The 14,694-nt window shown below is 46.5% G+C and overlaps 1 protein-coding gene across 4 annotated transcripts in view; it reads left to right on the forward strand.

The window, feature by feature from the left end:
• EPHX2 (epoxide hydrolase 2) overlaps positions 1–14,694 on the forward strand; it is a 70,505-nt gene that overhangs the window by 21,052 nt on the left and 34,759 nt on the right. For 3 of the 4 annotated variants that reach the window (XM_021698826.1, XM_044912849.1, XM_021698829.1), the window contains 6 exons: positions 1,102–1,292; positions 2,982–3,104; positions 6,312–6,386; positions 9,690–9,785; positions 10,550–10,628; positions 13,737–13,771. In XM_021698826.1, the coding sequence (XP_021554501.1) occupies positions 1,102–1,292; positions 2,982–3,104; positions 6,312–6,386; positions 9,690–9,785; positions 10,550–10,628; positions 13,737–13,771 (599 nt within the window). The remainder of the gene's footprint in view (positions 1–1,101; positions 1,293–2,981; positions 3,105–6,311; positions 6,387–9,689; positions 9,786–10,549; positions 10,629–13,736; positions 13,772–14,694) is intronic. The other variant, XM_021698827.1, reaches the window with a different exon arrangement.

A 14,694-nucleotide genomic window follows, 5' to 3' on the forward strand; every position in this document is an offset into this window, starting at 1 on the left:
GCCCTGAAGTAAGTTTTATCAAATGGCAAAAAATAGCACTATCAGAATAGCTGGGAAAAAAAAAATGAAAGAATTTTATTTAATAAAGCAGTGTGTGCCAGAGACTGCGTTGTGAGCAAAGTTCTCTCCCTCCAGTGACACTAGTAATGACCCAACCTCTTGTCACAGTGATTGAAAATCAAGGCCTTTTAAGCAACTGTGATTGTCTCAGCCTCTGAATGTCAAAGTGACTGAGCTATGAGCTGGCTGACATGAATTCAGATGATGTCAAATGGTCTGGGACATGAGCTCATGTTCATCCAGTAGGGATTTATGTAGTTTTGGAGCCCAGCTCTTCTTCACAGGTATATTCGAAATCATTCTACCCACTTATCAGCAGACTTACCTGGTCATGGCTAAGCCATCCCATGTCCATGTTTCTCACTCATGTTCCATGGAAAGGGTCTCACCACTGACTCATCAGTGCCTTGTTTCCAGCACCCCCTGCTTCTTGCCCTTCTTGGTTAGGGGGAGAAAGCCAGGGATAATGCCATTTCTGCTGACATTCCTCTAGTTTTGAAATGGGAATGCAGTCTCCGACAGCCAAGGCAAGAATTTTGAAAGATAGTCGAGCAGAGTTTTCAGTAACATAGACTTGGAAGGAGCACTGGAGGGGCAGTCCAAAGGCAGGATTCTGGGCCTGGCCCAGTTCTGCCTTCACTGTGTGGCTCTGGGAAGCTCCACATTTGTCTGAGCTTCTGTTTGCTCATCTGGTAAGATCTGTCCTGCCTAATCCAGAAGTGGTAAGGATCACATGAGCTGATGAAGATCACAACCTCTTGCTCTACAATTGCAAGGAATTAAGGGATGTAGTGTTTCTATCAGTGCTTCTGAAAGCCCTTCATGTACCCGGTCTGCTTACTCTCCTGTCTCTGTGTCAGGAGGTGCTTATGGGTAAAGATGATTCTTGTCCCATCTGTCAGTTTAGAAGCTGGGCATCAAGAAGTTGATGCAAAGAAGAACCCTGCGTGGCCCCTTCTTTGGGGTTCCCTGTGGGGTTATCCTGAGCTTCTTGGAGCAAAGTTCTGTATCTGGTCTAGTCACTGGTGACTTCTCATTCAGGATATACAACCTGCATCCTCACCAACAACTGGCTGGATGACAGCGCTCAGAGGGGCAGCCTGGCCCAGCTGCTGTGTCAGCTGAGGCCGCACTTTGACTTCCTGATAGAGTCGTGCAGGATCAGAATGGCCAAGCCTGATCCGCAGATCTACAGGTTCGTGCTGGACACCATGAAGGCCAGCCCCAGTGAGGTATGTAGACACTTCCTTTAGTGAAAAAGAATGTTCTAGAGATATTGCAAATAAGAAAAATTGAGAAGGAGTGAGCAGATGGAGGACATCTGGGGCCTGGTGGTTTGATTCTAGGTCCAGTGGCAGGTTCCCACTCTCCCAGGCCAGGACTTCTGAAGGACTTTACCTGTCCCTTCAGTCTAGAACATTCTACAAGAGATGGGCATGTGGCCCCTCTCTGTGGCTTTTATAGGTCAAAACAGGTATTGTCAAAACTGCTAGACCAGCTGCCTTAGTTTGCCTATAAAGAAACGTAGACCCTGGGAGATTTTCCCAAGACCACAAGGCTGGTAAGGGTCATGGTCACCCTACCAAAGGGTGAGTGGAAGTGGGCTCCAATATTAGAGCTATCTCCTCTAGGAACCCCTAAATTCTGTCTTCATACTGTCTCTAAGTATCTATTCTAAAATTCTGTTTCCCTTGTATTCCCCACCTCTAATTTTCAAAAAGGCAATTAGACCAAGATTAAATACCTTTCCCTGATGTTTCTGACCCTTTCTTGTTGGCCCCACCTCATCCACAAACTGATCAGATGAAACCCTAAACTTCCTCACGGGGAATCCTTACCAGGCTCAATCCCAGAACCCTTCCTCTCTCCTCTTAAACTTTGCTCCTGCTCTTCTCAACCCCTGGATTAAGCCTTGTAACAGTGCTTTGAATTTTAGTATACCTATAAATAAATGTCTTCTCATTTCTGGCTTTTGGGTTGTCAGATGAGCTGCTTAGAAGTCTGGGCCTGCCCTAATCCAAGATGATAATGCACTTATGCTTTATTCTACAACTTTAAGGATTTTTTTTTATTTTAAAATTTAAATATTTGATCCATTCAGAATTTCTTTTGGGGGAAGATGTGAAGGAAGCATCCACTGTTTTCCCCCAAACAGTTAAAATAATTATATAATCTTTTAAGTACTATTTTTCCTCACGAGGTGGACAACACAAATTGTCATTTATATTTGGGTTCATTCCTCGACTCTCTTCTATTTCATTTGATATGTCTATATCTCTTCTAGCTCCCCACTTTTTTTTTAATTTTACCTTTTGTAGCTTCATAATTTGTTTTAGTATCATTACAGTTCTTTTCCAGATTTTTTTTATCTGTTCATACATGTTGATTTCCTAGATGAATTTTTTTTTTTTTTAAAAGATTTTATTTATTTGACAGAGAGAGACACAGCGAGAGAGGGAACACAAGCAGGGGGAGTGGGAGAGGGAGGAGCAGGCTGCCCGCCGAGCAGGGAGCCCGATGCGGGGCTCGATCCCAGGACCCTGGGATCATGACCTGAGCCGAAGGCAGACGCTTAACGACTGAGCCACCCAGGCGCCCCATTTCCTAGATGAATTTTAATATCACCCTGATAACTTTATATCCTTCCTTAATTTTCTTACAGTTTCAGAATTCAGGCTGAAACCCACAAGTGTGTGTGGGAATCTGTACATCTCTCTGTGTGTTTATGGGTACGCTGATGTGATTCAATATTTTTAATTTTAAGAGTAAACAGATATGTGGAGGAAAACATAATTCTTCACCTTGTCGTCATAAAGTAACCACTATTCACATTTTAATGTGTGTCTTTCCAGTGCTGTCCCTCACTGGTGAGTTTTGCTTTGGATTAAAGTGATGCTAGTGTCCCTGCTATTTGGATTCAGGTTGTGTTCTTGGATGACGTTGGGGCTAATCTGAAGCCGGCCCGTGACTTGGGGATGGTCACCATCCTCGTCCGTGACACAGACACAGCCCTGGCAGAACTGGAGAAAGTAACTGGGGTGCAGGTAACTCTCTGGGTTGCACTGGGTCGGGTTTCCTGCCCCTTCTCTGTGTTAGGGCTGCAGGAGACACAGCAGGCGAGAGGGGGACCGGTTCAGGGAGTTCGCTGCTCCCCGATGGGCCTTCAGCATGCTGTCCCTGAAGAACTTCTTGTTTCTTTCTCTGCCGTCATGAGCAGAGAAGCGATGCTCTGAGAGCAAGAATCCATACCAGTCAGAGTCGGAGGAACCAAGACCCAAGGCAGGAGCGAAGCTTTCAAAGCCACCAGACTTCACTGTATTTATTTATCTATTTATTTTAATGTTTTAAGTTAAAAAAATATTTTTATTTTTAGACTTGACTTTTTAGAGTAAATATCGAGAATTTAGCTATTAGGTCTGCCCCAGTGGGGGTAGGGAGCACAGTCCTCACCTGGTCTGCCTGGTTATATTGCTGGGACTCGGTGGAGTGGTTTAAACCATCCCTCAGAGAGGATGGGACGCCCTTAATGATGCCCCAAGGGGGCTGCCTGGGGATTAGCCTGTGGTGCCAGAGCCGAGGCCCCTTTTGTTATTTTGAGTTTACCTAAGATCTCCATCCCACTGAGCCCCAGAGTCCCAGGGCCAGTTACACAAGGCTTTTGCAGGAATGCAATGCATCGTACCTGGGGAGGTACGATGTACACGCCCATGTACGATGGGCGGGGGGTGGGGGGGGGGCGGGGGGGGGGCGCATACACCTGGCTGAGCTAGCTGGACGGCGCAGCCATCCCAACTTTTTCTCAAAGGGCACTGTGTCCGTTTCCCTGAGCTGCCATAAAATACACAGACTGGATGGTCGAGACAACAGTCTCACGAGGAGGCCAGAAGTCCCAAGATTAAGGTGTTGGCAAGGGCAGTTCCTTCCAAGACCTCTCTCCTTGGCTTGTAGATGGCCACATTCTCCCCGTGTCTTCACATGGTCTTCCCCCGGGTGTGTCCAAATGTCCTCTTCTTTTGCAAGGACACTGGCCAGATTGGATTCTGACTCCAGTGACCTCCTCTAACTGTAATGACCTCTTTAAAGACCTTATCTACAAACATAGTCACATTCTGAGGCCCTGGAGGTTAAGACTTCAACCGATGAATTTGGAGGGGACACAATTTAGCCCCCCACGATAGGGACAAATGACTTTTCATCTTTTTTATTTTATTTTATTTTATTATGTTAGTCACCATACAATACATCATTAGTTTTTGATGTAGTGTTCCATGATTCATTGCTTTCGTATAACACCCAGTGCTCCATGCGGTACGTGCCCTCGTTAATACCCATCACTGGGCTAACCCATCTCATCTTTTTTTTTTTTTTAAGATTTTATTTATTTGAGACAGAGTGAGCATGAGTGGGGGGAGGGACAGAAGGAGAGGGAGAAGCAGGCTCCCCTCTGAGCAGGGAGCCCAATGCAGGGCTTGATCACAGGACCCTGAGATCATGACCTGAGCTGAAGGCAAACGCTTAACTGGCTGAGTCACCCAGGTGCCCCTGACTTTCCATCTTTAACGAATAAATAAAATCTATCTGATGACTTCACAGCCATAAACTGTCTTGCCCAAGCTTGATCTGTCCTTCAGCAAGCCTGGAAGTCTCATGCAACAGAGCAGAAAACACCAGACTTGGAATCCCAGCATCCACCTGCTTGTCCCACTTACTAGTTGTCCCCTCGTCACATACGAGTCACAGAAAACTGTCCCATAATCGGGAAAGTAAGCCATGCCTCACCTGTCTTCTCCAGAGTAGGGGGAGGATACAAGGAAGAATGAGAACTATTCCTTTTTAAATGGAGGAGACTTGCCTCTTCTCTCTCAGGAAGGCTATGGGACTCAGTCCTGAATAGGCTTTGTAAATTGTAAAAACAGCAGGAGAACGGTGAGAGCCGGAAACCCCCATCCCCTCACCCCTGGAAAGAGAAGGACATCCCCTAGGAGGCCAGGGATACCTCAGCAGAAGGGCCCCAAGGGACCCTGGTCCTTGGTTAGTGTCTTGGCTCCCTCAGGCCGGACAAGGCTCATTGCCATCAGAGGGCACCCAGCTGCCCATCCCTCCCACCACACCTTGAATCCTCCCCAGGTACGATGGAGATAGGGGGCTTGCCTTCTGATTCCCCCGCTGAGGACATCCAGGCAGACTCTTCCATGTTTAAAAAAGGAAGATAAATTTCATGGTTTACTTCCCCCACTTTAGAGGTCGGAGCCACTTCTTCCTTAGGTCGCATATTTGGGACTAAAGATGAGCGATCTAGTAGTAGGAGTCGCTAATATGTCCCTTCCTGTGAATAAGTTCGCTTACATGTGTCAGCATCCTGTCCTTTGTCATTTCTGTCTCAAGAAACCTGACATGAATAAGGTAAAGAAGCCCCTTAAGAAAGACCATGTGAGGGCCCAGGGCGGAGGTGCAAAGCCAAAGAGAGAGGACTCAGGAGGAGCCAAGCCTGAACCAACCAAGGTGTTGGACTCCCGGCTTCCAGAACTGAGAGACATAAATGTCTGTGGTGTCAGTCACCCAGTCTGTGGCGCATGGTAATGGCAGCTGGAGCAGACGAATCCAAAGGCCCAGAGAGTCTGATTTTGGCCAGCGTGAAGGAGAGACCCTTCAGCAGAGCCACACAGTGATGGGATGGCTGCTGTGTGAACTTTGCGCTCCCGGTGGTGTCCAATGTGAGCCTGGGTGACCACCTGAGGAACTGCCATAGAGAAGGATTATAGTCCTTGAAGTACGAAAGCTCAGCATTTTAGAGCAGGTGGTGTTTCTTTCCTGCTGATGTAAAGTTCAGGCGGTGGTGGCCAGGGGCTTTGCTTCATGCAGCTGTTCAAGGACCTGGGTTTGACAGAGGACCCACCGTCTTTCCCCGCTGTGTTCTCCCGGGTCACACCAGGCTCTCAGCCGGAAGGCAGGGGCGGGGGGGCGGTAGAGAATGTAGAGAACGGCGTGGGGATTTTAAGGAGCCAGGCTGACAGGCCACGCTCTTCTGTCCGAAGGACCCGGTCATGGGCTGCACTGAACTAAAACAGAGGGGGAGATGAGTACAACTCTGTGCTTGCAGGAGAGGGACAGGGCTGGGCAGTCCCCTGGAGGACGCAGGAGCCCGTGACACAGATGCCTGGAGCCAGCACTCTGGACTTTGGGAAACTCTGTCTGAGAACCTCTCACAGAAGGAGGCTGCTCCCTCTCTCCATGTCCCCTTTTCCTTCCAGCTTCTCGGAGCCACAGCCCCTCTGTCAATCCCGTGCAATCCGAGCGATGCGAGCCATGGGTACGTGCCAATAAAGGTATGTGAGCACTCCCTCCCAGTCAGCCGCGTCCGCCCTGACCAGCCCACCTACAATGGCCTGCAGAGACATTTGTTAAATATCAAGGGTAGCTGAACATCCGCTGTTCATAGGGAAATAACATTTCTCCATATAATCATTCCTCCAAAATCACAAGACATGGATCATGCCTTAGGATATACAAAAGCAGTGTACGGATGCGGTCAGACTCCCATGGAAAAACGGGTCACACGGGGCCTTGAGTAGCCCGGGCGTGCTGACGTGCATCTGTGTCTGGCCTGTGATCTGGGGGAGAACCTGTTTTCATCCAGCAGGTATTTATCAAGCACTGCCGTGGTGTCAGCCATGGGCCAGATACGAGGGATGCAGTGAGGAACAAGACAGACCCATCCTCAAGGAACCCGTAGCGAGGATAAAGAGACAGAATTAGTCATTAAAACAGCTGTGGTCAGGGCTACGGCAAGGCCAAGGCCACATGCAGAGCGGCCCCGACTCCCGAGCCAGCCAGGATACAGAGCAGGGTGGTAGAATGTCTTTGTGGATTCACCTTGGAATCCTTCTTCATTTGTCATTGGTTCCATTTAAATGGGAAGAGACCTAGAACAGCTCATAAAAAAACAAGATGGGACAGTTGCTTTGGGCCAGATAGAACCAGTGTGAATCCTGGCTTCGGCACTAAGTTTGCAAATTTAGGCACATTTTTTTATCACTCTGAATCTCAGTGTACACAGCTTTATAATGAGGTGATGCTAATACCTCCCTTCAGTGTTCTTGTATGGATTACACTTGACCCTTGAACAACATGGGTTTGAACAGCATGGGTCCACTTATCTGAGGATTTTGTACAGTACAGTGCTGTAGATGTATTTTGTCTTCCTTAGGATTTTCTTAAGAACGTTTTCTTTTCTCTAGCTCACTTTATAAGATTATAGTATATAATACACATAATGCAAAATAGGTGTTCATCGACTGCTATCGGTAAGGCTTCCAAGTCAATAGGAAGCTAGTAGGAGTTAAGTTTTGGGGGAATGAAGTTACATGCTATTTTTGACTACGCGGGTGGGGGTCAGTGCCCCTATCCCCACATTGTGCAAGGGTCAACTGTCATTGAAATACTGTATGTAGACCATGGGGCATTGTACCCGGCAGCTCTGTGCTCCATAAACTGTAGCTGATGAAGGAGAGAGCTGGTGGCATGAATGGGGCAGGTCTCCAGATCCAGGGGAAGTCCTGCTGCTTAGAGGACAGCCCCTCAAGGATTTATTGAGTATTTGTTGTTTTCGGGGCACAGAGAGAAATACCGAGATGAATGGAGTATCTTCTAAGACCTCAGGAATTTTGCAGTCTAGTGAGATACACATCCCCAGCCCCTGCAGTTACAACCCAGGATGGGGTCTTTGTCTGATGGCGGTGCCCCAGCACGCTGGAGATGGGCTCTGCATTGGGCAATGTTTAGCAGCGATGGTGAAGTGGGCATGAAACGATAAGTGTGAGCTGGGTAGTAAGAAAGGGCTAAAGCTACTGTCAGGGTCAGCCCAGCCCCTCCTGTAACCCTGGGCACTCCTGAAGGGGTGAACGCTTCATGAGGTCCCTTCAGACCTCGTCTCCAGTATCAATGAGCAAGGGGCTCTCGGCCTGGGATCTGGGCTGTGACCTTGTGTCTTCAACCCCATAGACAGGGTTATTCCATAATCCTCTTGAGGCTCGCAGGTCCAGTCAGTTTCAATACCTTTCTCATTTGACCTCGAAGGAGGGTGATCAGAACTGCTTTATCACCCCCTCTGTCTTCACCCCAAATTAAAGGCCTGGGGCAGCGACCTCTGGGGAGTCCCAGCCAAGCCCCACTCTGTGGGGCACTATTCCATCGATCTCCACTGAATACTAATGCCACACAAGCTGGGTTAGGTCTTTCTTGTTTTCTGGCTTTATGGCAATTTTATTAACATATCATTTAAAGGATGGGAAAGTATGTGCATATGCTGAGCAGCAAAAGGGAGACTCTTAGTTTAGGATCCATTTAGAGCTGGGGCATGTTAGGATCATTTCCCTGGACATCAGTACTGCAACCCTTTTCAATATAAGGAATAGAATTTCAAGTTAAATCCCTTCCTTTGCCAAGTACTAATGAGAAGACTATGGAACATATTCTGATAAGATTGTAGACCATGAAAGAGTTTGTGAAATGTCAGCCTAATGTTTTCTTGAGCAGAGTAACTCGCTGGGAATCATAAATGAAACTTCCGGTTAGAACATGAGCTTGGAGTAATCTGAGATGCAGCTACATAGAATTGTACCAAGTGAATTTCCATACGTAAAGCTTATTTTTCCCATTTATGTCCATTAGAAAGTTGGAGATACTTTTTGGGGGAAATAGAGCACTCTGATTGGATATTGCTTTAGTTCATGTGCTTAGACCACATGGTAATAATTGGAATAGGTTAAGTACTAAAACAAACCATCCCAAGCTTCCGGTGGCTCAACATCAAGTTTATTCCTTGCTTGCCAGACAGTCCAGTATGGGGTAGAAGTGGGCTCTCTCCATGCAGTCATCAAGTAGCCCATCTCCTTTCTGCTGGCTCTACCTCACCCGAGGCCCAAACTCTTCAGGGGCAGATAGGAAAAGAGGGAGGACCACGCGTGGGAGGTTTATATAAGCCCAGGATGTAGCACACATTTCTTCATTCTCATAGGCCATTGGCCAGAACTTGGTCCCATGGCCGCACCCATTGCAAGGAAGTGGGGGGAGGTCTGGAAAATGTTGTCATGTGCCAGGGAGAGAACACAGACATGGAGCTCTAGCAGGCTCTGACACACAGCCCAGAAAGCACTCCAAGTGTAGCAAAGCTTGGAAAAGATTTTGCATTCAAGAGAAAAACAGTTTTTAACAAAGTAATCCTGGTATTCTGCGTGTTAACATGAATATTATGCTGTGCACAAAATCAGCCCCAGTTTAAAATATGGAAGACAGACCAGTCAAACAGTACTGGAAACTCTGACACTATTAGGGCCTCTTAGGGAGGAAGGCAAAGTTGTTTTGCTTTTGTTTTTGTTTTTTTTTCCAACATTATAACCTTCTTTTCAGGCCTCCTATGTTCCTATAGAAGCTGCCAGTTTTATTGCAGTTTGGCCAGTTGTGTCTTCTTGAACATCTCCTCCTGGCATCGGGGTCTTGGGCTGAGAAATTGTGAGGTCCGGCAGTACCCAGAGATGGCCCAGCGCGATCTGCAGAAGACGAGCTGGTTCTATCCAGCCTGGCGCTGTGGTCATTTTCTGTTCACCTCTCTTTCTGTTCACCTCTCACAGCCTGGGGTGCGTCTGCATTTTGTGGAGCTGGGCTCCGGACCTGCTGTGTGTCTCTGCCATGGATTTCCTGGGAGCTGGTTCTCTTGGCGGTACCAGGTAAAGGAAACTGGGGGAAGGTCTGCCCTAGTCAAGGTGAAGGGAGAGGGAGGTCTAGATGGTGTGGCCCAGTGTAGAATGCCATTAAGAAGCTGAAACCTTGGGTCTCCTGGGTGGCTCAGTCTGTTAAGTGTCTGCCTTCGGCTCAGGTCATGATCCCGGGGTCCTGGGATCAAGCCCCGCATTGGGCTCCTTGCTCAGTGGTGAGGCTGCTTCTCCCTCTCCCTCTGCCCTTCGCCCCGCTCATGCTCACTCTCTCTCATGCCCTCTGTCTCTCTCTCTCTCTCTCTCAAATAAATAAATAAATAAATCTTAAAAAGAAGCTGAAACCTTATAGTGGAGCATTGTCTCCAATGATGACCATGATACCTCAGAAGTGTTGGAGCCAGCGATGGGTGCAGACCTCAGGGCTGTGCTAGCCCACATACCATCTTTGCAGATTAGAAGAAGGCAGATTCTTCAGGACACTTTATGCCACCTGCTGGGAAGTCTTTGTAATGAATATGGAAATCTGCAAAGTCTTTGCTAAGAAAAGTGCTCTCTTAGATGTAGTATTAGATGCAGTACACAGACCCTACCACTGTCCGTGGCAGCCCTATCCAGATGGGCTCATTCCAGCCTCATGGCAAGGATCCCAGATAGTGCCACATGGCACTTTGAGTTGAACCATTTACAAGAACGTGGATAGAAGGAAGCAAAGAAGGAGTGTCTGCAAAAGACTGTTGAGACCACACTTGAGTGTTCCCAAACTGTTTGTTTTCCAGATCCCTGCTCTGGCTCAGGTGGGTTTCCGGGTACTAGCTCTGGACATGAAAGGCTATGGAGAATCATCTGCTCCTCCTGGTAGGTTAGCTGTCTCACAGCTGTCCTATGTTGGTCATGCCTTCTGACTGCCTGAGCTCTCCAACTGCACTGTCAGCCCCTGGTCCCAGGTCAGAGCGGATAGCCCTTGAGGGGGGATCTGACTTTGCCCTTCCCCTCTCCTGCAGTGACCCTTGTCTATACTCTTTGGGCTCAGATGTCTCTGCTCCCCATACTCTGAATGAATACAAGAAACCCAGTGGCCTGAGGAAGTCTCGTGCTGGATGTAGGGTATAGGAAGTACCATCCAGCTACAGAACTTTTTCTATCTTGCAGAACTCTGTACCATTAAGCACTTATCCCCCGTTCTCCCTTCCCTAGCCCCTGGCAACTACCCTTCTGCTCTCTATCTATGAATTTGACTACTCCAGGTATCTCTAAATGCATCATACAATATTTATCCTTCAGTGACTGGCTGATTTCACTTAGCATAACGTCTTTAAGATTCCTCCATGTTGTAGCATATATCACAGTTTCCTTCCTTTTTATTATTTTTTTATTTTTTATTTTTATTTTTTTTAAAGATTTTATTTATTTATTTATTTGAGAGAGAGAATGACAGAGAGAGAGAGAGAGAGCACATGAGATGGGGGAGGGTCAGAGGGAGAAGCAGGCTCCCTGCCGAGCAGGGAGCCCGATGCGGGACTCGATCCCGGGACTCCAGGATCATGACCTGAGCCGAAGGCAGTTGCTTAACCAACTGAGCCACCCAGGTGCCCCTCCTTCCTTTTTAAAGCTGAATAATATTTCATTGTATGTAGAGACCACGTTTTGTTTATTCATCCATCCATTGATGGACATTTGGGTTTCCTCCACCTTCTGGTTAATGTGAATAATGCTGCTATGAACATGGGTGTGCAAATATCTGCTTGAGTTCCTCCTTTCAATTCTTTGGGGTATATACCCAAAAGTGGAGTTGCTGGATCGTATGGTAATTGGTAGGCCAGATTCTTAACCCAGTGTCTATGGATCCCACTTGGCATCTATCCAAGGATGGGCATTGGGGGCCTATGAACACAAGTCCATGCGTGGGTTTATGAGCACCTTCCTGGGGTGAGGGAGTCTACTGCTTTTATGGGTTTCAGAGGGGTTCTCGGTCCCACACTGTTCAGCTCCCCAGGGAGAGATAGGAACGTGATGCAGTCAGACATGTGACAGAATCCCTGTCCCTCCTAGTGTCAGCCATGCTGCTGACAGCGGTAGCTCAGTGAGCCAAACCAGCCGCTCACCACCCTGCTCCGAGCTGCTTCCCCCATGTTCACGTCAAGCCTGTCGAGTTTGAAGCCAGCTGACATGAACTGGCACTCAGGTGACCACCAATGAGGCCATTCAGCCTGTCGGGACCGGGGAGTGCAGCCATGATTGTTCCCGAAATGTCACGGTACCCACTCAGCGGCTGCTTACTACCTCTTGCATGGTCTACCTTTTAGACAAAAAGAAAGCTTCTAGTCCAGACATCTAGGAAAGACATTGAAGGATTCTCTTTTTCCAATTTAATTATTAAAATGTCTATTTTCATTCATCTGGACTATGATCTTCCCTGAATCCCCCAGGGATAACTTAGTGATTAATTTATCATTCATACTAGAACACCATTGAAAGTAAGAGAAACACTATTAGTAGTAACACACATAAATAGAACTGTTCTGGATGAACTGGGACTTGTGGTTATGCATACTCTGATTATAACTACTTTTTAAGAAAACAGTAATTTACAGGGTGCCTGGGTGGCTCAGTCGGTTGAGCGACTGACTCTTGGTTTCAGCTAAGGTCATGATCTCAGGGTCGTGAGATCAAGCCCCGTGTGAGGTTCCATGCTCAGCACAGAGTCTGCTTGAGATTCTCATTCTCCCTCTCCTTCTGCCCCTCCCCCCACCCCATGCTCGCGTTCTCTCTCTCTCCCCCTCTCTGAAATAAATAAAATCTTCAAAAAAAGAGAAAACAATAATTTACATGTTAACCATTGCTGAAGATTATATATAACATGAGTTCTAAAGCCAAGCATGATGATTTGGAATGCATACATACACATTGCAGATCATTTGTGTATAAATTTCATACATTTGGCAATAGATTTTAAGTAACATTGTTTTCCCTTAAAACTGTGAAGCTGTTGTCCCACTATTTTCTATCTTCCCTTGTTGCTATTAAAAAATCCCATGCTGTTCGGATCCACGAGGCTTTCTATGTGCCTGTTTTTTTTTTTTATCCTTACCCTTAATACCTTTAGGATCTTTATCTTCCATTGTTATAAAATTTTATGATATTGTGCCATGATATGGGTCTCTTTTCATCCACTTTTCTGGGTACATTTATCTTTAAGTTCTTGGAAGTTTCTTGAATTATTTCTTTGATAATTTTTTTCTTCTGTTTTCTCTTTTCTTTTTTCCTCTTGGAATTGCTGTTATTGTTAAAATGTTCATACTACCCAAAGTGATCTACAGATTCAGTGCAATCCCTATCAAAATCCCAATGGCGTTTTTTTACAGAAACAGAAAAAAGTCTACAATTCATATGGACCCACAAAAGACCCCAGATAGTCGAATCAATCTTTAGAAAGAGCAAAGCTGGAAGGACTCACACTTCCTGATTTCAAAATATGTTACAACGCGACAGTAATCAAAATAATGTGGTATTGGTATAAAGACAGACATATAGCCAATAGAACAGAATAGAGAGCCCAGAAATAAATCCACACATGTATGGTCAGCCGATTTTTGACATAGGTGCCTAGGACATACACTGGGGAAAGGACAGTCTCTTCACTAAATGATGCTAGGGAAATTGGATATCCACATGCAAAAGGATACAATTGGACCCTTACCTTGCACCATATCCAAAAATCAACTCAAAATGGATTAAAGACTTAAATATAAGACCTGAAACTAAAACTTTTAGAAGAAAACATACTGATTTTGGCGATGATTTCATGGACATGATACCAAAAGCCCAGGCAACAAAAAAAAATAAACAAGTAGACTACATCAGTCTAAAGATTTAATAAGGTATCTATTTTTGGGCAAAGGGGCCCTTTTAGTTTGTTGGTAATTTTCAGTCATGTGAATTAACTGTATTTCTTTTTAATTGCAGAAATAGAAGAATATTCCATGGAAGTGTTATGCCAGGTAAGAAAGATCTTTGGGTAACATTTGTAACATTTTTTCCATCCTGGTGTTTTTACTGATACAAGACAGAAGTGTGGGTATTCATTTAAAATCCTAGGAAAGCATTTCACAGCATTTGGGTATAAAAGTCTTACTGAAGTTTAAGATGGTATTTTAAAAATGATAGCCAACACTTACTGTCTATCGGTTACTGTTCTAAGCCATTTGATGGAAGAGGAAACTGAGTCATGAGGAAGTAAAGTAATTGCCGGAGGTCAACAGCGGGTAGAGCCAGGTCTGAACCCTGAAATAGCTCCCACGTCCCTCCTTGTGACCACTCCACCATCTCGCCTTTCCATCCTGAGAATTTAAAAAAATCACCTTATTTTGGTAGAGATGTTGTTGGCCAGACTGAGGGAGTCAGTGTGGCTTGGCGGATGTAATGGCGCTCCTATTCTAAGTGAAGCATGAGCACCATCGGGGAGGGGCCCTAATCTCAGACCTTGCCAAGGCTGAGGTGAGGAGACTGGGCGCCAAGTCTCCATCAGCCCTAGGGCAGAAACCAAGGCTGGAGGGGCCGAGGGAAAGAAACAGCGTCCTGGTTGGCCATAAAACTGGCGACACTAGGGACAGCTGGGTGGCTCAGTTGGTTAGGCATCTGCCTTCAGCTCAGGTCATGATCCCAGGGTCCTGGGATCGAGCCCCGCATCAGGCTCCCTGCTCAGTGTGGAGCCTGCTTCTCCCTCTCCCGCTTCCCCTGCTTGTGCTCTCTCTCTCTCTGTCAAATAAATAAATTTTGAAAAAATCTAAAAAAAAGCTGGCGATGCTGCTAATTATGCTAAATTTACAAAAAGGCTCCATGTAGGAGTCACAGCTCTGCTCAGACTGTCCTCCAACCAGGCCCGCACGCAGGCTTTGGCGCCTCATGAGAGGAGCCTTGATAA

Source organism: Neomonachus schauinslandi, chromosome 2 (assembly GCF_002201575.2).
Source record: "Neomonachus schauinslandi chromosome 2, ASM220157v2, whole genome shotgun sequence".
Lineage (NCBI taxonomy): Eukaryota > Metazoa > Chordata > Mammalia > Carnivora > Phocidae > Neomonachus > Neomonachus schauinslandi.